The sequence below is a fragment of the Euleptes europaea genome, chromosome 3 (assembly GCF_029931775.1).
Source record: "Euleptes europaea isolate rEulEur1 chromosome 3, rEulEur1.hap1, whole genome shotgun sequence".
NCBI classification, from domain to species: Eukaryota; Metazoa; Chordata; class Lepidosauria; order Squamata; family Sphaerodactylidae; genus Euleptes; species Euleptes europaea.
In genome coordinates, this window is record NC_079314.1 from 24,741,858 (window position 1) to 24,767,224 (window position 25,367).

The 25,367-nt window shown below is 46.3% G+C and overlaps 1 protein-coding gene across 1 annotated transcript; it reads right to left on the reverse strand.

Moving 5' to 3' along the window:
• Window positions 1–1,327: 1,327 nt before the first annotated feature.
• Window positions 1,328–25,046, reverse strand: SELENON (selenoprotein N). The gene is made up of 12 exons (XM_056847011.1): window positions 24,849–25,046; window positions 19,679–19,796; window positions 17,270–17,403; window positions 15,615–15,827; window positions 13,594–13,718; window positions 12,280–12,417; window positions 11,079–11,160; window positions 7,763–7,951; window positions 5,026–5,131; window positions 4,192–4,304; window positions 2,411–2,512; window positions 1,328–1,498 (listed from the first exon to the last, which is right to left on the reverse strand). Exons 1-12 carry the CDS (start codon window positions 25,044–25,046, stop codon window positions 1,328–1,330), a joined length of 1,689 nt encoding a protein of 562 aa, XP_056702989.1.
• Window positions 25,047–25,367: the final 321 nt, after the last annotated feature.

Sequence of the window (25,367 nt, forward strand, 5' to 3'; positions counted from 1 at the left end):
CTAAAAGCAATTCCAAAATCTATAACCAAAAAAAGACCCTAATTTTGAACTTGGAATAGATTTGAAGAATGACAGACATGTGCATGTAGTGTTCTTAATGCGTATACTTCAGTTCAGTCACCATGTTTTGGTTTTTAATTCTGTTTTGCTGAATGGAAAAGGAAAGCAAGAGGGAGCCACTGGCATGTTGAAGCATGGGGAGGTTGCTATTTCAGGAAGCCCCACCATGAGATTCATCAGAATTTTTTAAAAATCCCTTCCCCAATACTGACTGCTAGAAATGTTTTCTTTTAAAAAAGACAGCATAGGGCCTTTCAGGACGATAGAGTTCTGGCAGTTGGGGAGGGGAGAAGAATGGTCAGAATAATGGTCCTCACTACATGGCTTATATAGAGCTACCTTCACAACTGCCACCAATTAAAACAGCCACATTTACTTTCATCCCCGGCATGAGGCCTACACTTCAAGGATAGCTCACAGCTTACCTGTACCTCTGGCAACAGCTGTTTCAGGTTGGGACCAAAGAGGCTCTCGTCTTAATGACAGAAGCACTCCATTTATGAATAAGGAGAGGCATCTTGAATCTCAGGAGGAACATGTGCACGGCCTTTGGTTGCCTGGTGCAAAAAATCTAAATGGTTGCTTAAAGGATTCCCCCGCCCTGTGTTTATGAAACAGCCCTTTTCAACACCAGTGGGAGTGTAGCTAACACACAGGACCTCTCTTCTGAACTAGAATTGCCAGTATGCATCCTGATCCCAAAAGGTACTTGTCATGGGGACCTACTGAAATCAAATAAGGCTTTCCAACGCAGAGTTCTGAAGTATGACGCTTCAGCTATGGACACACAGTTCAAGAGCCCTGAAAGAGGCCAGACTCCAGCTAGTGACCAAAAACACGGCATCTGACTCATAAATCAACACAGATGTGCTCAGACCTTAGACCAATGTGATGGTCCAGTCTTTGCTTGAGATAACAACTCCTCACTCATGCCCTGGTTTGGGAACCACAGCTATATCCCCTCCTTTGAGCTGCACTGTCCTCAATTTTCTAGCGCAGGGCACCTTGAGCACTCATTTCACTTAAGCCCCACCAACTCGTTGATAAGAGCCTGGCAACTTCAGTTCCTTCAAAGATACCCCTTCAAAAGAAAAATGTGTGCAACTACAGTTGTTACTGTTCTGTATTTTTCCAAGGGACACTTACTTAAGGAGGCCCTGGAGCCTACTCGTTCAAGAAACAGCGCTCCGCTATATAGCGTGGAGCAGGAGGAGTGGCCAGGAAACAAGGCCTCTGATCTTTGGTGATCTGCAGTAGCCTTCTCAAGTTAGGTCTGCAGGAGTGGTTTTGCTTTCTGAAGTCCTTCCTTCAGGAACTGGAGGTAGGTCGCTGTCGAGGGATCTTCAAAACTGGCGGAGAAACTGAAGATGCTGCTCTCGACTTCTTCGGGCTTCATAGAAGTAATATCCAGGAAGTGGTTGGCGTTGATGTGGTGTACCTGAAAAACGAGGGACGTCTTTAGGAAAACAAAGAGAGTTTCACACGCAGATTCCTCTCCCCCTGGGAGGCTATACCATTTCAATCTGGCAGCAGCTGCTCTCCCCTAAAAGGCAAAGGCATCAGATGCCAGATTAAATGACCCACGGCCGTTTTAAAACAAGACTGCTAATGAGGAGGGAAGATAGCGCTCCTCCTTCTTGGTCTAGGGTGCTCACAGGCCATAATGGCATTCAATTAGCAGCAGCTGCTTTGCTTAGCACAATGAGATGGCTTTTTGAGCCAAGAAGAAAAAATGCGTATTGGATGCTTAATTCCTACTGCAATTATATAAGGAGAAGGCAAATGGGACCCATTAATAAAAGAGAAAGGGAAATAGTTCTGTTTTGATGAAGTCTGGATACACATTCTCATAATTAACAAGAATCCATTTCTTCAAGAATGAGACTAGAGAGTTTTTTTCCAATTTTGTATAATCTGTTTTGTCTGTGAATTTGCCCAGCAGAGGGGAATTATTCTAAGGGCTAGTCCAGATTACACTTGCTGCTACTAAGAAATTTATTACCAGGTAACTTTTATAGTAAGCTGACAATCTGATAATTCAGTATAACCAGCAACGAACCAAGTGGTATCCTGAAAACCAATAATGACTTCAGTTCCAAAAGTCACTTATACCCAAATATTGTCATGCATGTAACAGTCCACCAATGCTGCCAAAAAATCCACAGGTAAAGCAGAAAATGAAATGATGTATAGCTATTTATCTGCAACCATATAGAAGTGAGGTGATTGTATTTACTTTCTAGTATATCTTAAGTTTACGTATATAAATTGTTTTAATAATAAAATGTATTTTAAAAGAAAGAGAGAAAGACAGCAGAACCAGGATGCTCAAACAGAACTAAGGTCATACCACAGTGCCATTGGGCAAGCAGATCATTATTTCCACCGGGAAACTGTATTTTTCAAGGTGCAGCTCTGCAAGTTTGCTGTTGAACGTGTTCTCTTTCTTGGCCTACGGAATAAAGAAAGCATGTTTTTAACTCTTACGCCGGCTTTAAAAACAGAACTAAATGGCATTTGTTTCAAACAGGAATCAAGGTAGTCATGTTTTGTTTTTTTTTAACTTGATGAATTGGACAATTACTTTAGTGTAAAAATAAATTATATCAGGAAATATTTTTTATCCTTTGGGGTACAAGGACAATATCTGAGGTCTATAAAGACCCCCATGCTAATTCCAAGGGGTCTCACAGACCCCTGACTAATGTAATGATCTTTTTAAACCCCCTCCTTATCTCAATTGCCATATCAATATAAAATAGCTGTTGTGTTGTCAAATGTGAGTTTTCACCATATTGGGATAATTTAAACCCCACAATATCTTATGTGCAGAGTTTAATTCACTTGAGTTGAAATTTAAATTGACCATGTAGCCCTTTTAATGAAACAATCAACTTCACACACACAAGAAGAAGAACACAAAGGGTGGGTTGAAACGCTACAGAACAGTTCACCTATTTCTGCAAAAGACACCAGGAGGTATGAAGTAGAGCAGTCTAAGGGTTTTTTTTTCATATTTTTTAATACTCCTCTGGGGTCAGTTATGATCCCAAAGTCAAGTAATTCTCAAAATTATAAGGCAGCGGCATGAACCCTGGTTCATCTCTCAAATTACATCTTGACCAGAATAAACGAAATACAATTTGACCCTTCCTACATGCTGTATGTCTTAATTGGTAAATTAATACTCTGAGGTTGATTAACTGGTAGAAGAAGAAGAGTTGGTTTTTATATGCCGACTTTAACTACCACTTGAGGAAGAATCAAATTGGCTTACAATCACCTTCCCTTCCCACAACAGAAGGTGAGATAGGTGGGGCTGAGAGAGTATGACTAGCCCAAGGTCACCCAGCTGGCTTCGTGTGTAGGAGGGGAGAAACAAATCCAGTTCACCAGATTAGCCTCCGCCACTCATGTGGAGAAGTGGGGAATCAAACCTAGTTCTCCAGATCAGAGTCCTCTGTTCCAAACTACCACTCTTAACCACACTACCCTGGCTCACCTTTGGGGTAAAAGGACAATGGTGGGAGCCCATTTTAATTGGAGAAGCTGTTTGGTATTTTTGAGGCTATTTTGATTCGAGTGGATTACTGTAAAGGATTTTGAAAAATTGTTAGAAAATAACTTTTCCTTTAAAACGCTGTAACTTTGCTTTATTAAGTTCTCTCACACACCTTTCAATACCTTACAAAAGCTGTCTAGGCGACACTCTTGGTGATGTTGAAGTTTATTTGCCCAGTTATTTAACTGGATGTTCTTCAGTCAACAGCATCAGCTCCAGTTTTTTATGGTATCTAGAAAGGACAGCAACTCAAGTTTGACCAATTTGGCCTGAGCTCTTCCGGGATTGGAGTGAAAAAGGGCTGGATGGGAGAACACCAAGGAAGACCTGGGTTGCTACACAGAAGAAGGCAATGGCAAACCACTTCTATTCATCTCAAGCCTGGAACACCCCATGGAAGGGGTTGCCATGAGTTGGTTGCAACTTGACAGCACATTCTTCTTCTAGAAAGGACCCTGGTGGAGAAGCTGCCGGAGACTTCACGGTTTTGCCATTCTGGGTTTGTACTGATGTCTGTGTCCAAGTGGCACCTTCTACTATCCCTGGATTCACAGGAATTAAATGCTTACCTGCAGGTCTTCTAGCTCCTTCACCAATGACCAAGAACTGATGAAACTCTCGTTTAGCAAAGCAAGGATGGGCGAACTTTCCAGGACAGTCTCCCGGAGAGTTCGCCCCGAACCTGGTCAGAGAGAGAAAGAAAGATGAGGGCAAGAACAAGAAAAGCTTGTGCCTGGGACAATTTCAGAGCAGATTTGTGATGCTTTATTTGAGTTATAGCATCGGTCCACATGCTCCCTTTGGGTGACAAGTGCCTAGCAGAAAATCTACTACATAAACTCTCAGCATGGATCCAAGCCTACAAACGTAGAAGACAGTGGGCACAGAAAGAAGTGTGTGCTTACTGAGGACTCCAAAAATGACTAGCAGGGTGAAGGAACCCAGGTCCCCTGAATGCACCCCTCATGGCTCAAACTTTCATAACAATTTGCCAAGGAGAGCATAGCTTTTGGGATTTAACTCCTTTATCTTCCACTCAGTTTTGCCATTCAAAACCAGATATTTTGCTTTATAATTAGCATTCTAAAAGGTAGGGGAGATGCAGGGTCCCCCCCCCCCTTTCGACCTGATCCAGCAGCGCTCTGCTTTGGTTTTTAACTCCTCCTAAATATAGCCTGGATGGCCCAGGCTAGCCTGATCTGGTCAGATCTTGGAAGCTAAGCAGGGGAGGCCCTGGTTAGTACTTGGATGGGAGACCACTAGGGAAGTCTAAGGTTGCTATGCAGAGGCAGACAGTGGCCAACCACCTCTCTCTGTCTCTTGCGGTAGGTCAGCTGCGACATGATGGCCCTTTCCACCACCGAAAATGCAGATGTGCAAAATACAGCACGGCAGCCTCTCACCTCAGCAGGACTGATCGTCCAGCGCTCCCCACAACAGTAAGGAGTGCACCAATTTACTCTCCGATTTCGCTCTTTCAAAAGCTTGCGTGAAAGGAAGGTAGGAAACCTGAAAGCAGAAAAAAAAGGGGCAGAAATTGTGTCATAGGTTTCTGCTAAAATTGCAAATAGTTTATTTATTTATTTTTCACATTTGTATCCTGCCCTCCCCAGCAAGCCGGCTCTGGGTGGGTAGCATCATTAAAAACGTAAGTTATACTCAATAATCATATAAAACCCTAAAAACCCCATATCAAAGATGGCGCACAAGATGCTAAGCTGTAGGCACCAGACAGGTGGCACCTTTTCCAGTCGATATTATTTATCCATGCTAGGAAAGGGAGGGGGGAGGCCGGAAATGATGGTATGGTTTCTGCGGCTGTCCTCAGTTGTAGGCCTGGTGGAAAAGCTCTGTCTTACAGGCCCTGAAGAACTCTTTAAGGTCCCACAGGGTCCTGATGTTACTAGGCAGAGCATTCCACTAGGCTGGGGCCGAGAAGGCCCTGGCTCTAGTCGAGCACAGCCACACGCTCTTAGGGCCAGGGACCACCAGCAAATTCTCTTCAGACGATCTCAGTGTCATTCGGGGGGTATACTATATAATATAGTTGGTATTAGGGGTATTGGTACACGTAGCAAGCAGCTCCTGATAGACCCTTGCTCCCCAGGGCATGTACTAGTAATGGGAAGACATGCGTACATATAATATGTGAATGCTACATATACACGTGGAACCATTAACCAAAGAACTTACTGTGTTCTGCACAGTCTGAGCAAACCAGAGGAACACTTTCCAAAGAGACAATTTTAAAATTGCTGGTATGGTCATTTTTAAAACAAGGCAAGGCACTTTAAAGAAATGTTTGGCTTAACTACAGTCATAGAAATGAGAACAGAGAGGCAGTTGTGGCCATTGGCTTTAGAGGAGAATTGAGGAAGAGACGTCTATCAATGCCTATTACAGTCATCATGGCTAAACAGAACCTACATGTTCAATAGCTCTCAATACCTGCTGCTGGGAGAGGCTTTGACCTCTGTGCTCTGCTCTTGTACACCTTTCAAGGACACCCGTCTGGCCACTCTGAGAAGTAGGAAATTAGACTAGATGGACCATTAGTGTGAACACATGAAGCTGCCTTAAACTGAATCAGACCTTTGGTCCATCAAAGTCAGTATTGCCTACTCAGACCGGCAGAGGCTCTCCAGGGTCTCAGGCAGAGGTCTGTCACATCACCCACTTGCCTAGTCCCTTTAACTGGAGAAGATGGGGATTGAACCTGGGACCTTCTACGTGCCAAGCAGATGCTCTACCACTGACCCTCGGCCCCTCCCCTGTTAGTCCAGCAAGGCCCTTCTTACATGCAGGCCCCTTTACAGCTACCTAGTCTTCTTTTAAAAAATGTGGCTATCATAACACAAGGAGAGACCTGCTGGATTGGGCCAGTGGTCTATCTAGTCCAGCATCCTGCTTCACACAGGATGCTGGACTAGTCACACATCCTGCTTCTTGCCTTGAAAACTTCACGGGGTTGCCATAATTCAGCTGTGACTTGACGGCAAAAAAAGTATAGGTATTCAGAGGTTTACTGCCACTGAACGAGGAGGTTCCCTTTAGTCACCATGGTGAGTAGTCATCGATGGACCTTTTCTCCTCCACGAATCTCTCTAATCCCCTTTTGAAGCTCTCTATGGCTCTCAACAACTTCTCCAAATGGCATCATTTTCCCACAGGCTCCTTCTCTGCCCCACCCCACCCCACCCCCAACTGATAGATTAGATAGGAGTGACACTGCCAGCTGCCATAGGGGAATATTAATTGCTCTCAACGACTCGCGCTGTAAGTTCACTCTTTGTTCCTAGAGGCTGAGCCACATGTGGCTTGAACGTTTCCTGCTGATAAGAAAAGAGCTGTTCTGAGACTGCAGAATGCCCTGCCCAAAGGGGGTCTTTGGAAACACCACTCGTGCTTGTCTCTTTTGGAAAAACGGTACCGGGGACTCCCGGCAGGGGAAGGATGGGTGGCAGGGCTCTTAAAGCTCCAGCTGCGCCCAGGAGATCTGGGCTCCGCCACAAATTTCCAGGGTGACCTCACGCAACCTCTGCATCAAATCTCAAAAAGACGGACCCACATGTTTATTTCACGGGATGCTGGGTCTTGGGCGAAAACCACAGAGATATTAGCAGTTATCAAAGAGAAAAACATGGTCACTTTTGCAATTTCCAAATAAAGCCGGTAGGCCCAGTTCTTTCATCCCAGGGCACAAACAGAATAATTCAGCCACCCAGGCTGCATCCTGAGGATCCGTTCCACTAAGGAATGGGGAGGAGCCGTGGCTCAGTGGTAGAGCCTCTGCTTGGCATGCAGAAGGTCCCAGGTTCAATCTCTGGCATCTCCAGTTAAAGGGACTGGGCAAGTAGGTGATGGGAAAGACCCCTGCCTGAGACCCTGGAGAGCCACTGCCGGTCTGAGTAGACAATACTGACTTTGACGGACCGAGGGTCTGATTCAGTATAAGGCAGCTTCATGTGCAAGCGCAGCGCTTTCCTCCAGCACAAGACTTCCTAGACACAATAGGCTTGAAGAGCCATTTACATCAGGGTGAGGCTCCTAGCATGAGAAGGGATGCTGCTCACAGAATCCAACCCTATGTACTTAACCCCTCTCCCCAAAAAAACAACTACACTGGGATGGTTCTCATACTTTCTTAAATGGATACATAGCAACTTCCAGCTTGTGCGCCACCTCTTCCCAAGTTATTTCTTGCTGCCAGGTGATCTCTTCAAATATGAACTGAATTGGTTCCCTTTCGGGGTCTCTGCTGTTAATCACGTTCCCGTTTTCGTCGTGGATTACAGAAGGGATGGACGGTCCCAAAGACTCCAGCTCCATCTACGAGACAACAGGAAGATAAGCCGTTTCAACACTCCTAAGACAACGCACTGGTCGCCAGAATGAAAGAGTAATGCAGGATCACGCCAGAGGGCCACCTAGTCCTCCACCGTTCTGTTTCCAGCAGTGGGTAGTAGGATGGCACAAGGAAGTCTGCACCCAGATCGCAGCCCTCCCCTGCTGACTGTTCCCCAGGATCTGACAATCAGGGGCACCCTGCCCCTGAACTCAGAAGCCCCCCTTCAGCTATCAGGGCTAACAGCCGATAAACCTATCCTCCATAAACGTGTCCTACCGCCTTTCAAGACCCCTACCTAAGCCCAGTGGCCATTCCAACACCTTGTGATGGTTTCTTTTGTAACTCAACCACCCTGTTGAGCCAGTGTGGTGTTGTGGTTAAGAACGGTGGTTTGGAGTGGTGGAGTCTGATCTGGAGAACCAGGTTTGATTCCCCACTCCTCCACATGAGCGGCGGACGCTAATCTGGTGAACTGGGTTGGTTTCTCCAGATCCACACATGAAGCCAACTGGGTGACCTTGGGCTAGTCACAGCTCTCTTAGAGCTCTCTCAGACCCACCTACCTCACAGGGTATCTGTTGTGGGGAGACGAACAGAAGGTGATTGTAAGTCGGTTTGATTCTTTCTTAAGTGGTAGAGAAAGTTGGCATATAAAAACCAACTCTTCTTCTGTGTGTGAAGCGTTGTTTTTTTTTCTGCCTTGAATCTATTGCTAACCAGTTTCATAGGGTGCCCCCTCACTTGCAGTCGAATATTATGGGAGACTGAATACACAAAAATTGTTACAGGAGATTTCCACACAGGTTGCCGTATTATGGTCCTGCCTTCCCCTAGGTTGCTGGTCCTGGATGCAGATCGCAACCAATCTTGAGATCACAACAAATGTGGGAAAACACATCAAGCTACAATTAGCATGGCTCCCTGATAGGCTTACTTCCATGGCTCCCCAGTTGACTAGATGGTTGATATAAATGACACAAATATAGGCTGGGTTTTAAGCTGTGATCTGCTGCTTAATTGTAAGGATGGGATGGGAGGGGCTGCACCTCTGTGGAGGGGGCATGGCTAAGCAGTAGAGCACCTGCTTTGTACAGAGAATGCCCCAGGTTCAAACCCTGGAATTGCCAGTTAAAATGTTCAGGTAGGAAGTAATACAAAAACCTCCCCCTTGAGGCCCAGCCAGTCAGAATGCACGGTAAGGACCTTGACAGATCAATGATCTGGCTCAATAGATAGTACCATCATATGTTCATGCTAAAAAGCATTAAATAAAATAGACAGCAACAACTATGGGGTTCAATACTGGGTGCTGGTTTGAACTCCACAGTTGCTGCTGTTTTATTTAATTGGCAAAAAGGCCAGGATCCTGCATACCTTGATTCTTCTGAGCAAAGATTCCCAACCCTCATTTTATAACACCCCAGCGCATTGTCAAGTATCTCTAAGGATACTGCAAGCTTCTCGACAAGTTCTCAAGACAAAATTAATTTTAATTTTTAAATAGCGCCACACAGCATTCCCACCTGCTCCTGCAGTTTTCAGAACAATAATTCCTAAGGATCTTTTCTGTTGCATCTAGAGCTGAACTGGGGGCGGGGGGGGAGGGAGCACAGAAAACTGCAGTGGGAAGGGGGAGGTCTGGAAAATGCTGCCCTGCAAAAAATAACTCCATTTGTTTGGCATATGTAACTCCAAGTGCAATACTACTTAAATGCTATTGTTCCTCATGGAATTAAATGCAATTATTCCTTTCAAATGCTTTCCTTTGTTTGAGACTGTCTTTAATTTCAAGTGTATTTTTCCTTCTGGGAGTGGGAGTATGTCACAAAATTAAACGACAGGGATGCACAACTTCAAAAAGGTTAGGGAACGCTGCTTTGCATTTTGTTTTAAAAATTTCCTATTATATTTCACAATTTCCGACAGAAAGTGATTGCACTACAAGAGAAATATTGCCCAGTGGAAAGGATTCAATCTTGCTCCCCCAAAATCAAGACAAATGAAGTCAGTAAGTTCAAGATAAAAAAATTAAAACAAATTACATAAAAGTTTCCCAGTACTGAGAAGTCTAGTTTCTCTTCTATAGCTCTTATGAGGTCTAAGAACATAACCACCATGGTGCCTAAACTATATTAATAATGCTCTTATTTAACTGAAGCCCCCTCTCTAGATTACTCCCGTGAAATATTTTCTCCTTTAGGACGAGAAAAGACGAGGTTTTCTATCTCAAAATGTATAGTATGAAAACGTCCTCAGCCTTTTCCAGTTTTTCCAATGGAAAAATTAGGAAATTTGGGGTGGAAACAGAATGAGTGAAATGTGTAGTATGAAAACATTGTAAGACAATCTACAGCACCAGATAATTATAATTCCTATGTATATTGTAAACAAATACAATATTTTCAAGTATGTTTTCTTTAAATGTAAATTCTGGCCATAATTAAGTCAGCTGTGACTTGACGGCAAAAAATTGATGTGTTTAATGATAATACATTATTAAAGAGTTCAGCGTTTTCAATGTTATAAAGTTTAACTTAACATCCAAATATGCTTGTAGTCCTACCTATTATGACTTTATGAGAGTTTCAGCCTAAGCAATACACTTTTTTGTTTTGTTTTGTAGTTTCAACTTGCATTTTTCCTACCTCTCAGATGGTAAATATTAAGATACATTTATCATGGTGTGCACCAATTTGCAACAGTACAAGCAATATATCTTATCTATTAATTTACAAAAATTACATTGCCGCCTCTCCGGGGAACCTACTAGAGTCAGTTTACAAAATAAAATATAATTTAAGAAATCATAACACATGAAAACGTATTAAAACTGAGCACTCAAATTTCTTATAGAAAATGAAGACATTTATACTATTTTGACATTTTGCTAGAATTTAAAAGTATAATTTTATATGCTAAGTAAGTTATAAATGATGCATGTTATTTCATTAAATCAGTGAAAGAAGTTTAAGTTTCATAGGAAGTACTGTATATTTCAATCCTTCCCATTTCGGTTTTGTTGTTTTTGTTTTTAAACAAAACACCACTTGTTTCTTCCATGGCTTCAACATTTCCAGAAGTTTCCCATCTCTAAGCCTGGTTACAGACCTGAGGCAGGTATCCTATATCCACCTCCATGTTGCTGCTCTCTCGGGCCCCGTACAGCCATTCCATGTCTACGTTGAGAGACCTAGAGAGAGAAAAAATAGTGCAGTGAGAAACAACCATTCAGCACAAGCTGTTTACACTGAAACAAGAAGCTTTAAGCCTGCTTCAAAGTGAAGCATAAGCAGGCCTGATCATATTCTGGAAGCAAACAACACACGTCACTAAATCACAGATTCTGGGCTCAGGCTAGACAAGACAAGCCAACTCAATCTATCATGCTTCCATATATTGTTTAAATGGAGACTTGTTTTGCTGCACTCATGGCACACCCCGGCCTAGGGGTGTGCAGCAAAACAAAACAAAAAGTATTTTTTAGCTCCAGGTATATTGGAGTTGAAAAATATTGGTAATCACAGTTTCCTGGGTTTCAGATACCGGTATGGCATTTTGATCTGGGTTCCTTTCGGGGTGGGAAGGTTCTGACATTTTTCTACTCCATTATTCCCTAAGGGAAATGTTTCCAGGAGGCTGGGGGGAGGTGTTTTTAAAGGTACTGGTGTCAAAATTGCAGGGTAGCTGCTGATGTCTGTCCTTTAAATAACCCCCACATTCCAAGTCAATTGGACCAAGGAGCCCAATTCTATGGGCCCCTGAACAAGCTGTCTTCCCCAGCCGTCTTCCATTTTTTTCTGTGGAGGAAAAAAATGTGAAAAAGAGTAAAACCCGAGACTCTCCTCGCCATGGGGTTATTGGAAGCTATTGTTAAGCCTAACCAATGTAAAAATGGGAGAATCTGAACCTATGTCAAACACAAGAATCTACACCTACATAAAATGTGAGAATCTCAATCTATATAGAAGGCAAGAATCTCAATCTATGTAGAAGGCAAGAATCTCAATGTAAAACACAAAAATCCACCAAAAATGGGGAACCCAACACAAACCAATTCCAGCAAAGCACAAACTTTTAAGAAACAACAAAAACACTTAAATTTCACAGAATCTTACCTAAAGCAGCCTGGCAAGCAGATATCAATCACCGGGAGATGCAGAAACCCAGAGGGGAGGGAGGGGAAAAAGAGGAAAAAACAGTCCTAGGAGCCTGCAACGCCAGCTCCCAATATTCCCAGTTATTCCCAAATATTTCCAGGACTTTTCAGGACCCATTTTTCAGCATCCCCCAAAATCCAGCTCCCCCTTACCTATTGTTAGGAACAGCCAGCTTGAATTCCCGAACGTGGGAGGAGTCTTTGGAGAGGACAATGTAGCCAGTGAACTGGGCAGGAGAAAACCAGAAGGGGAAATCCGGAGGCTCGTTGAGCTGGAATTCAGCGTGTATCCTAGGTGAGAGACAGGAATCAGCCAAAGTGCTCTCTAACGAAGGCGACGGAGCTGAGCGCAAGGATTCAACGTGCGGCTGACAGCTGTAATTAATGCTTTGTTATCTTTGAACATGGATGACAGGCCCGGGTAGGACCCAACAGCTCAAGGGTTTTATGCTGGACCATATTCTAGCGCCCCAGGTATTTTATTTCTACCGGCATTCCCTTGCTTTGAAACCCTGAAGGTTTGGGCTGTGAAGGCTGATTTGGTACTCTGTGTTGGCCATTCTACTAGGAGTCTAAGAAGAAGAGTTGATTTTTATATGCTGACTTTCTCTACCACTTAAGGAAGACTCAAACCGGCTTACAATCACCTTCCCTTTCCCTCCCCACAACAAACACCCTGTGAGGTAGGTGGGGCTGAGAGAGCTGTGACTAGCCCAAGGTCACCCAGCTGGCTTCATGTGTAGGAGTGGGGAGAGGAGCCTTGTGTATAGAATATCCTCAAGGAAGATGGAAACATCACAACAACCTCGAGACTAATTTAGATGTTATCAGAAGTCTGGCGGCATCTTAGAAAACAAACAAAATTAACTCTACCTTACATTTTCCTGAGTCAAAGTTCACTCGACTCACAAAAGCATACACTGGGTGCATTATGTTAGTCTTTTAAGGTGCCAATAGACTTCTGTTTAATTTCGGTGCTATAGATTAACTTGGGTGCCGCTCTGGAATGACTGGTTATCACTGAAGCACCAGTGCATCGATTGCTCCTGCAATCCTGCATCTCAGTCATTTGGATCTTGGGATGTCAGCATCCAGAGACGGAAGAACGGTTCCCTTCCCCTCCCCAAGACAAACACCCTGTGAGATATGATTTGTGATGCTGGCTAAACAGGGAGTTCTCAAGTGGTCATTTTTAATTAACTTGTACCGCGGTGCTGCTTTTGATTTTAAAATTCATGATCGATCGATCAGTGCATCAGCTTTAAATACCCAGTCTCTAAGCTGGTGGTTATCCGCTGAAATTCCTAGCAGATCATCAGGGATGGAGTATCGTGAAAGAATACTGTTGAGAAACACGAGGCGCTTCGAGTCTTTAGATAACAACAAATTAAAAGATTGAGGACTAGATTTGCAGCTCTTCACATTGACAGCAACCCCCCTTCTCTCCCCACCATTTCAGGGCTTTACCTGAAGGCTATCTTGTAATAGAAATCAGCCACTGCCTGGACGCAAGCGACAGCCCCCTGAGGAGCAAAGCGCGTCTTCACAAATGGCCGCGGATGGAACATACTCAAGAGCTTGTGAATGATGATCTGTGGAAAGAAGATCACAGCGCTGGAGGCAGTCAGCGAACATAAGAGCAGGAATCTATTCCCTGCCAAGGCCAGGTTCGATAATTAGCATCCTGGATCTGATTAAGAAGGGCCATCTTCTCTGTTTTCTTGGCCACTCTCAATAATTTATAGCCTTGGCTGTCTTGAATATTTCTTACAGTAATAGAAGTGTTGTCGGACTTTAAGACACCAGAGCCAATAATTCCAGCCAAGGTCGGGAAATTGATCTGCTCACTGTGCTTTTCCCTCCAGCTGCATTGATTGACAACATTTCGCTTGGGCTCTGATTTAGAGATCGCTGCGCTCAAAATATCGCACGCTAACCAGGTACTCTTTTCCTGCCCTGCAAAGGAGCCCCCGCTGCTCCCAAACCCCCAAAAAACAACCTGTCCAGGATTTAACAATGCACTCTGCACATCTAAAGTGAGATCCTGAAGAACAGAATTAGCCGCTACTCAAATGTGCCGTTCTCCAGTCACCCCAACCAATGCATCAAACTAGGAATAACCATACTGACCTACCTTAAAGGACTGTTGTAACTATTCCTGAAACAGAGGGTATGCACACTTGCAGCAAGAAGGGGAAACTGAGGGAAGAGGGCTGCCAGCTTGCAACATCTAGGCTGAGTGTTTTTTTCCTTTCTCCCGTTGCATGGGTTATTAGCCTGGGTGTGGCCGGGGCTTTGACTATGGTCTTGGCCAGTTGGGTTGACCTGGCAAACATCAGCACAGGATGTCTTTGACTACTTTCTCATGGCCCCATTATGTCCTGGCCTGGCTTTTATACACTGAGCCCCGGAGCAAGTTTTTGGCAAATATTTTTCTGTATTACAATTATTGCCCTGACCTGGATGACCCAGGCTAGCCTGATCTCGTCAGATCTCAGAAGCTAAGCAGGGTCAGCCCTGGTTAGTATTTGGATGGGAGACTGCCAAGGAATACCAGGGTTGCTGTGCAGAGGAAGGCACTGGCAAACCACCTCTGTTAGTCTCTTGCCATGAAAACCCCATAAGGGGTCGCCATAAGTCGGCTGCGACTTGAAGGCACTTTACACACACACACATTACAATTATCATCTGATGCTGACAGACTAATTTATTTGTTATCAGATATAGATCCTTGTATTTCTCAAAAAATGGCACTGTACAGCCTAGCGGCCAAGAAAATCAGGGAAAAGCAAATCGCAAAAGGTGGAATAACTAGATAGAGCCGAATGGGCGTACTTCAATCTTTTAACATTTGCATCCCTTTTAATGATATCGTATATGTTAATTTGCTGTCAAATTGTTTTAGGTCTGCTGTTGCAATGTTTTAGATTGCAATGGCCTATGGCCTCATACAATAAATTTGACTTTGATCTGCTTTCTCATGGTTGCTTGTTTTTATATTCTGTTAGTAATTTTTTTGTAAGCCACTTTCGGTCCCCAGCAGGGAGTAAAACAGGATAAAAATATATTAAATAAATAAAATAATATAATTGAAGAAGAAGAAGAGTTGGTTTTTATATGCCAACTTTCTCTGCCACTTAAGGCAGAATCAAACCGGCTTACAGCCACCTTCCCTTCCCCTCCCCACAACAGACACCCTGGGAGATAGGTGGGGCTGAGAGAGCTCTAAGAGAGCTGTGACTAGCCAAGGTCACCCAACTGGCTTCATGTGCCGGAGTGGGGAAACCAACCCAGTTCACCAGATTAGCCTCCGCCGCTCATGTGCAGGAGTGGGGAATCAAACCCAGTTCTCCCTATCAGTCCACCGCTCCAAACCACTGTTCTTAACCACTACACCACACTGGCTCCCACTACACCAAGCTAGCTTGCTTGTTGTTTAATAACACTATATAAATGCTTCTTTTAAAATAATAAACAGAGAGCTTTACCTCTTTACCCTTAGGAGCCGGAGGGTAAAACCGATTATTGGGAAGGTATCCAGTAAAAATGTTTAGTTCACTGGGAATTATCCACCAAGGATCTCCCAGTTCTAGTTTATTCTTTGGCGGGAGGAAGGCCTTGAACTGCTGGGCAAGCATCGTGCTCATAGGGGAAGCCGGAGCCGTCCAATTGCGAAGCCCAAAAAGGGCAACATGTGAAATCTGCAGACATAGAAACCTTCATTAGGAAACATCCCTAGGAAATGGGCTGTGGTTTAGCAGGTTTGAGGCCTGGGATACAGTTCAGCAAGGAACTGAACAAGGGGAGTCAGTTCCCCAGGAAGGGGTGAATATAAGAACGTAAGAAAGGCCATGCTGGATCAAACCAAGGCCCATCAAGTCCAGCAGTCTGTTCACACAGTGGCCAACCAGGTGCCTCTAGGAAGCCCCCAAACAAGGCTGCACTACTTGCAGCTTCAGTGTTCATTACTCAGCGTTAGGCTATCCCAAAGCCCAAGTCTTGAATCTAAGACCCAGCATGCCGATTCACACCGTTATTTTCGAAGTCTGTATATCGCCTCTATCCCTCACCTAAAATCAGTGTAAAAAAAAATCTTGTGGGCCACGTGCTAAAACACTATTAAGAAATTTTCAGTTAATCAGCTACCTTAAAAAGCTTGATTATACTTAATATTTACATTATTTAACAAACTTGATCATTTGCAACATTTAAATAAATAAAATATAGACAATGACAGGCAATAAGTAATGACATACAATTATAAAACTTGTGGTTCAATAAACAAAAGCTAACTGGCTCAAGTCAAATCTAACAGGACAACAAAAAGGGGGGGGGACTCTACCAAATGAGTTGAGTTTTAAGCTTTGTCAAGTCAAATCTAACCACAGTGGTTTGCCATTATATGGAATATAGAGCCCAAATCATGGGGAAAGCTTCCAAACATATGAACAAACCGCAGTCTAAGAACATAAGAAAGGCCCTGCTGGATCAGACCAATGCCCATCAAGTCCAGCAGTCTGTTCCCACAGTGGCCAACCAGGTGCCTCTAGGAAGCTCCCAAACAAGACGACTGCAGCAGCACCGTCCTGCCTGTGTTCCACAGTGCCTAATATATCAGGCATGCTCCTCTGATCCTGAAGGGAATAGGTATGCATCATAAGTAGTATCCATTTTTAATAGTAGCCATGAATAGCCCTCTCCTCCATATCTAAAACCTGACAACGTGATTTCATTTCTCGTCTTCTCCATACTCCTGTTCATACTCCATAGTTTGAGTAAACAGCCATTCAGTAAGGATTGTCGATTCAGACCCCACTGCAATCCCACAATCTGCACATGCCATGGTTTGTTGAAACCCAGGTTTGGCTTGTCAGTTCAAACGTCAAAGTTAATTAACCATCGTTTTGTATCATGTCTGGATCAAGCCACTGGGAGAAGCACTGTCTATTGTGTTATTTTCCCCTTCCCTATTCTGGCAGTACAAACAAACCAAAACAGCCTTAAAAGGAGAAACAACAATCAACCAGGCCCATTAACTCACAGTCCCACTGATCAATACACTCCTCTGCAGATTAGTCAACTGGCACTTCAGTTGATTAACCCACCGGATAGGATTTGCAGCCCATTTAAATGCAATACTCACTCCAAGGAACCCATCTTTGCTCTTTGTCATGGTTTCCATTAGCAGAGGCTGGAATCTTGCAACGACAGAGAGAATCTCCCCACTGGGATCCAGCACCTCCTCTTCTTCCTCAAGGACAGAGATGGGAGTAATGCCTGAACAGAGCAACAGTCATAGAAGGTTAAACCTGGGCTCCGTTTCAAAGGGTTTCATTTCATCTGTTCAGTCTGTTACTCCATCGACAGTCTTTCAAGCATGTATTCGGCGTGGCTCAAACTGCTCAAAATTTCTCCTGAGCAATTTCAGTTTGTTGCACACCCGTAACACCCTTCATTACTCTCCCCAACCAATGTGAGTCTGCGCTCTTAGAAAATCTGCTTTATGGGATTGTTTGCATAGCAATATGGCATAGTCAGATCATAGACTGGACTGTGGCAGAGGACACAACTGCTTCTTTGTATACCCAGCTCACAACACAATCCATGGGAACCACACGTGGGAGCCAGCGTGGTGCAGTGGTTAAGAGTGGCGTTTTGGAGCTGTGGACTCTGATCTGGGTTTGATTCCCCACTCCTCCACATGAAGAAGAAGAGGAGGAGTTGGTTTTTATATGCCGACTTTCTCTACCACTTAAGGCAGAATCAAACCGGCTTACAATCACCTTCCCTTCCCCGCAACAGACACCCTGTGAGGCAGGTGGGACTGAGAGAGCTCTAAGAGAGCTGTGACTAGCCCAAGGTCATCCAGTTGGCTTCGTGTGGGGGTTCACCAGATTAGTGTCTGCTGCTCAAGTGGAGTAGGGAATCAAACCCTGTTCTCCAGATCAGACTCCACCGCTCAAAACCACCGCTCTTAACCACTACACGATGCTGGTGGAGGCTAATCTGGTGAACTGTATTTGTTTTCCCTCTCCTGCACACGAAGCCAGCTGGGTGACCTTGGGCTGGTCACAGCTCTCTTAGAGCTCTCTCAGCCCCACCCACCTCACAGGGTGTCTGTTGTGGGGAGGGGAAGAGAAGGTGATTGTAAGCTGGTTTGATTCTTCCTTAAGCGGTAGAGAAAGTCAGCATATAAAAACCAACTCTTCTTCTACTTCATGACAAAGCAGCCAGAAGCAGGCTGAAAATCAGGCTGCGGCCTGTGTGGACTGAGCTACAGTGAAGGCAAATTGTACAATCCCTTCACAGCAAACATGGCTCAATTTTTTAAAAAAATCTCTGCCTGTGTAGATCTCCCTCCGCACTCCAGAGGGCAGCAGCAGACTGACATTTACAGGCTTCTGCCCTCCTTTCTTTAATCGAAGCTTATTTTTTGGAAAGCGCCCTGCTTTTGATTGTGCAGCAGTACGTGTGAGTCTATTGTTCCTGTGAAAAATTCTCTGTGCTGCTATGTGACACATTCCAAGGGAGATGTTAGGGTGCCAGCTAGCAGACTCCAGCTTCCATCCAACCCCTGCTGAGTCCATCCATGTCTTCTTCCACCCCCACTTGGTACCAGTCTGAAAGCACGCACTGCTGCTCTTAACTGGCAGGCACTATTTTGAACAGGGATGGATGGCAGCCAGGCATTTCAGCCTGGGGAACCAGACTCCGCTCTCTTAAACTGCTTAAACCAGGGAGGTTTGTGGTGCTTTATTACATTTTTATCCCAAGCATCCTCCCAGGAGTTCAGAGCCATGTGCATAGCCCAGTGTGGCGTAGTGGTTAAGAGCGGTGGTTTGGAGCAGTGGACTCTGATCTGGAGAACCGGGTTTGATTCCCCACTCCTCCACATGAGCGGCGGAGGCTAATCTGGTGAACTGGATGTTTTGCTGCTCCTACACATGAAGCCAGCTGGGTGACCTTGGGCTAGTCACAGCACTCTTTGAGCTCTCTCAGCCCCACCTACCTCTCAGGGTGTCTGTTGTAGGGAGGGGAAGGGAAGGTGAGTGTAAGCCAGTCTGATTCTTCCTTAAGTAGTAGAGAAAGTTGGCATATAAAAACCAACTCTTCTTCCATTCTTCACTTTGTTCTCACGACAGCCCTATGAAGCAGGTTAGGCTGAGAGGGTATGGTTAGCCCAAGGTCACCCAAGTTGATAATAATAAGCACTTCCCTGATACTGGTTTGATTTCAATCCCATTTAGGCAATGCTGGAAGATCCAACACCAGATTTTTGGCACATCCAGGGGAACAGCGATCATACAAGGAGAAAGAGGACAGTTTCAGAATTTGGAATTACAATTTCCCAGGACAGACAGAGCTGGCATCAGCAATATCCTCCTCCTTTCTTTAGGATGGGCTACCCATCCCTGGTGAGAAAAAGGTCCGGTCCAAACATACAGGCAGTAAATACATCAGACAAGCTCTGGTCAGATGGCTAGGTTAGAGAAGTTGCCTTTCAAGGAATATTGATTAGATCTTTGTGCTTTGAAGGATGTTAAATGTGTACCAGTGAGTTTCTCTGCGATTGGCTTGAACTCTTCAGGGCTGATGTACAAATCGTTGTTAGTATCCAGGGAGGAAAAGAGAAAGAGGCCTTCATTCCCCAGAGATTTCAGAGCCATCTCCTGATCGGGAAAAAGACAAAGAAGAATGATTTGTAAGTGAAGGTTAATTAAATAAACCACATTCTAAACAATCAGGGCTTAAAGCCACACAGCAAACTACACTGCTCCAATGTCAGAGCTGCACCAAACCAATCTGGACAAATATTTTCCAGTATGTACAAAAGAGGGGATGTTGAGAAGACCCAGGACACTCCCTCCAAAGACTTTTTGTTCCCGTGCAAAAAGAGCGCCTGTGTGCAAGTGAGCATTTAGGCATAACTTGCTTATAACTTTTAGCATTTCTTCAAAGCAACTGTTAAATAATAAACTGTGGATAGAGTAACAGCCTTCTCTTTACTAGACAGCAGACGGATCAAATGATAGTTGTGAGGACAAACGGGAAAGTGTGAAATCAATGGAGTAATAAGAGAAGATCCTATAGAAGAATATAAATCACAACTGAATGAAAAATGGGGAAGTGTTTCTGCCTTTGCCTTTCCACATGGGCAGACTCTCCGTTCAACCGGGCTGCCCAGGAATCTGCCAAATAATTCGTTGGGAGGTAAGTGGGCAGTTTGCAGAACTGCAGACGACTGGCCAAAGGTTGGCTAGCGAGCCATGGAGAATGACTGTGCTCCCACAGCATAGCTTACGTAACCAACCCAGTGCATGAACTATGAAGGTTACAGTCACATACAACTCTCACTGTTGAGTATACCCAAGCACAAAGCGACACTCTTGTTGTGAATGAGATAAGTCTGATTGCGCAGCATGTTCTGAACCCATGTTCTGTTGTGGGAAGGGAAGAGGCTCTTGGAAGATTTTCCAAACACAGGGTGTTGTTAAGGGATTACCGCCACTGGAGTGGGGTAGTGCTACAGTGAGAACAGGAAGATAGAATGTGAGTCCATCTATCCTTAAGACTAACAAGATAAAAGGAAGTATTTCTTCACACAACGCATAGTTAAACTGTGAAACTCCCTGCCCCAGGATGTGGTGATGGCTGCCAACTTGGAAAGCTTTAAGAGGGGAGTGGACATGTTGATGGAGGAAAGGGCTATTCATGGCTACTAGTCAAAATGGATACTGGTCATGATGCAGACCTATTCTCTCCAGGATCAGAGGAGCACGCCTATTATATTAGGTGCTGTGAAGCACAGGCAGGACAATGCTGCTGCACTCGTCTTGTTTGTGGGCTTCCTAGAGGCACCTGGCTGGCCACTGCGTGAACAGACTGCTGGACTTGATGGGCCTTGGTCTGATCCAGCATGACCTTTCTTATGTTCTTATGATAGCAAGGAACAGACTCCTGCCTCCCTAAGCCCATCAGCAGGTGAAATGTGTACATAGTAGCCGGCCTTACCCCATCCTCCATCCATTTCCATGAGGCTCAGAAGTCCCTACTGAATGGTGTCCACCATTTATATTCTTTCAAGCTGAGCTCACAGCTGTCGGGAGGCTCAACAATCCTTACTCTATTCAGTCCCTTTTGAGGATTTTAGAGTGATCCTCGACAATCCCATAAGTCCAGCAAAAGGAGAAGAGAATGCCCTCCAAGAGTTCACGGCTATTCAAGCAGGATGGAGGATTTATTTATGTTATTAAATTTCTACCCTGCTCTCCCCAACCAAGGCCGGGCTCAGAGCAGACAGCTCACCCACCAGGGTTGCTCTTTGTACTCTGCCTTCTCCCACGTACGGCACGAAAGCATCACTCTCCATCCACCACAAAGACCCAAGGAGCTAGAATGAGATTCCATCCCTCGGCGATGCCAGCTGCAGAGGTTCTGCATGCCATTAGTGGTCCCGGCGCTCTCCACCCCATTTATTTCCCATCTGCCGCCTGCTAGCCTAAAAGGATGCTTAACGCTGCCTGGAAGGCTTTGCTCTTGTCGATTACAGACAGCAAAAGCACTCGTGCCTCGTAGGGCAGAACCAAGACGGCACCAGGCAGATAAAGAGCTGGCAACAGCCTTGAAGCCAGGATTCAGAAGAGGCAGAAGCCAAGAAGGAACCAGAGACTTTGCCCCGTCAGGTACTCGGGGCCAAGAACTCGCACTAGGTGAAGCTACTGTGACTCAATTATTTAGGAAGAAGAGGAGTTGGTTTTTATATGCCGACTTTCTCTGCCACTTAAAGAAGAATCAAACCGGCTTACAATCACCTTCCCTTCCCCTCCCCTCCCCACAACAGACACCCTGTGAGGTAGGTGGGGCTGAGAGAGTGTGACTAGCCCACGGTCACCCAGCTGGCTTCATGTGTAGGAGTGGGGAAACAAATCCAGTTCTCTGGATTAGCGTCCGCTGCTCACGTGGAGGAGTGGGGAACCAAACCCGGTTCTCCAGAGTCCACCGCTGTGGACTGTATGATGAGATGCATGCTGCCAGCCTCCCTCGAAGAGTTCTTGCAGAATCCTGACAATACTCACAGAAGGAATCACCAGCACCAGAACTCAGAACCTGGCAGCATTCTAACGCACCCCTCTCGGCCTGCGACTTGAGTTTCATACAACTTCTACCCAGAAGAAAGCAGATCGCCAACTCTAGCTTTGCCCCGTTAACTCCCTGCCATTAATAAGGTGGCCCAAACTCACAAAAACACTGCACGGACTACATTTGCATGTATTACATTTCTTAAATGAAAGAACCGACAACCAGCTTTATAGCTTTGAAACAGATGGAAACCCCCAGCAACGCCTCCGCTCCCCCAAAATCCCTTTTGACTCCCACTTCTGCCCCCCCAAATCTTCTCTTCCCCCTCAACCCCCCCCCCAGTTCCTCAATGCCCTTCTTGCCCCCTAACTCCCCAGTCCCCTCAAGGGCCCTCTTACCCCCGGGGCCCAACTTTTCCCATTCCCAAGCCCCCCCTCCCAAATTTTCCCAAAAGGCCCTCTTGCTCCATTCCTTTATTCCGTTCTTTATGCTTGTGGACCAACAGGTCATGAGCAACAAATTCAATAATACAGAAATAACCAAACATACAAAAATACAATATCTGAGCAGTACAGTTAAAAGGAGGTATCATTAAAAATCACAGATAAAATTTTTACCACGGGAGATGAATTTGTGTTGAAATGGCAGTCTTTTTATGACCACTATTCATGTGACAAACAAATAACTTAAAAAATAAGAAATTAATGATTTATTATAAGAAAATGTAAAGTAACATTTAAGAAGTTTAAGTGCTTAAGATAAATGACAGAAGTTATGGTACTAGATTTTCTTACGTTTAGTCTATGCTGGGGCTTGAGGGATGAAATATTTTTTCTTTTTTTCCAGTGAATCCTGAGATTATTTAATGTTCAGGATGAATGATAGTCTAAACTTAAAAAGAATGTTGCCATAATTTCTATGTCGAGGCCAGGAGGACAAAATAAGTTTTACCTTTTCCCCCCTTCCCTTCTTTTTTCCTTTCTGTATCCCCTTTATATAAAATAAGATTTTTAAAAATTTACCACGGTGAGGGTTACATTTGGATCAGTTATCAGCCAACTGCTTTGCAACTATCATAGAATCATAGAGTTGGAAGGGACCACGAGGGTCATCTAGTCCAACCCCTTGCACAATGCAGGAAATTCACAACTACCTCCCCCACACACCCCCAGTGACCCCTACTCCATGCCCAGCTATCTCTTGCTTTAGGGCAGGCTCCAACCTCTGAATGTATACTGTGATCCATTTGCGCGGATTGTGCTTTTTACAACCAACAAAGGACGAACTCCCTGATCCACAATCCCAAAATCGCCCGGAAGGGGGACCGCTGAAAACCGGCCTGCTCACTCCCCCAATGGAAGTGCATTTAATCTGGCCTTGCAGAAAAGCACTCTGTATTTGGGAACAGTTTGCCCCCATCTCCCCCAAGCTTCAGGCCCACCACTTCCCTCCATCCCTACCCCCATCTCCCCCAAGCTCTCCAGTCCCACCACTTCCCTCCATCCCTACCCCATCTCCCCCAAGCTCCAGGCCACAACTTCTCTCCATCCCTACTGCATCCTCCCAAGCTCCAGGCCCACCACTTCCCTCCATCCCTACCCCATCTCCCCCAAGCTCCAGGCCACAACATCCCTACAACTTCCCTCCATCCCTACCCCATCTCCCCCAAGCTCTCCAGGCCCACAACTTCCCTCCATCCCTACCCCATCTCCCCCAAGCTCTCCAGGCACACAACTTCCCTCCATCCCTACCCCATCTCCCCCAAGCTTCAGGCCCACAACTTCTCTCCAGCCCTACTGCATCCTCCCAAGCTCCAGGCCCACCACTTCCCTCCATCCCTACCCCATCTCCCCCAAGCTCCAGGCCACAACTTCCCTCCATCCCTACAACTTCCCCCCAGCCCTACCCCATCTCCCCCAAGCTCTCCAGTCCCATAACTTCCCTCCATCCCTACCCCATCTCCCCCAAGCTCTCCAGGCCCACAACTTCCCTCCATCCCTACCCCATCTCCCCCAAGCTCTCCAGGCACACAACTTCCCTCCATCCCTACCCCATCTCCCCCAAGCTTCAGGCCCACAACTTCTCTCCAGCCCTACTGCATCCTCCCAAGCTCCAGGCCCACCACTTCCCTCCATCCCTACCCCATCTCCCCCAAGCTCCAGGCCACAACTTCCCTCCATCCCTACAACTTCCCCCCAGCCCTACCCCATCTCCCCAAAGCTCTCCAGTCCCATAACTTCCCTCCATCCCTACCCCATCTCCCCCAAGCTCTCCAGGCCCACAACTTCCCTCCATCCCTACCCCATCTCCCCCAAGCTTCAAACCCACAACTTCCCTCCATCCCTACCCCATCTCCCCCAAGCTCCAGGCCCACAACCTCCCTCCATCTCTACCCCATCTCCCCCAAGCTTCAGGCCCACAACTTCTCTCCAGCCCTACAACTTCCCTCCAGCCCTACCCCATCTCCCGCAAGCTCCAGGCCCACCACTTCCCTCCATCCTTACCCCATCTCCCCCAAGCTCCCCAGCCCCACCAGGGCCCTTCTCGCCCCCCAAGTCGCAGTCCCCAGCCCCAGAGGACCAGCACACCCCCCCCCACCCCCATCCCCATCCCCTACTCCTCCGCCGCCCCTGGGCCGGTACCTGCCGCCGGGCAGCCTCGGAGTCCCGGTACCACTTGGCGGCCAGCAGGGCGGCCAGCAGCGCCAAGGCCAGGCCCCAGCGGGGCAGGCGAGGCCGGGCGCCGCCGCCGCCATGGCCGCCGCGGCCTTCCCGCTCGCCGCCTCCTTCCCCGCGCCGCCGCGGGGCCTGGCCCGGACGGCTCCCTCCGGAGCGGCCCATCGCCCCTGCCGCCTCGGCGGCCGGGGAGGGAGGCGCCGCACAGGCAGGCGACGCCGCTGGGCCGGGCCGAGGGCGGCACCAAGGCCGCCCGGCCCTGCGCGGCCTCGGCAGGGACCCTCTGCCGCCGCGCCTCCGAGGATCGGGGCCCTCGGAGCAGCTCTACGCGGGGCGGGGCGCGGCCGATGCCGCCTCGCGGGGCCCGGAACCCGGCCCGGCTCCCCAGCGCAGTCCCAAGCAGAGCGGTGCCGTGGTCAGGCCTACGGAGAGAGAGGGAGGGAGGGGCGTCACTCTGCTTGGGGCAGGGCAGCCCTTGAACACACA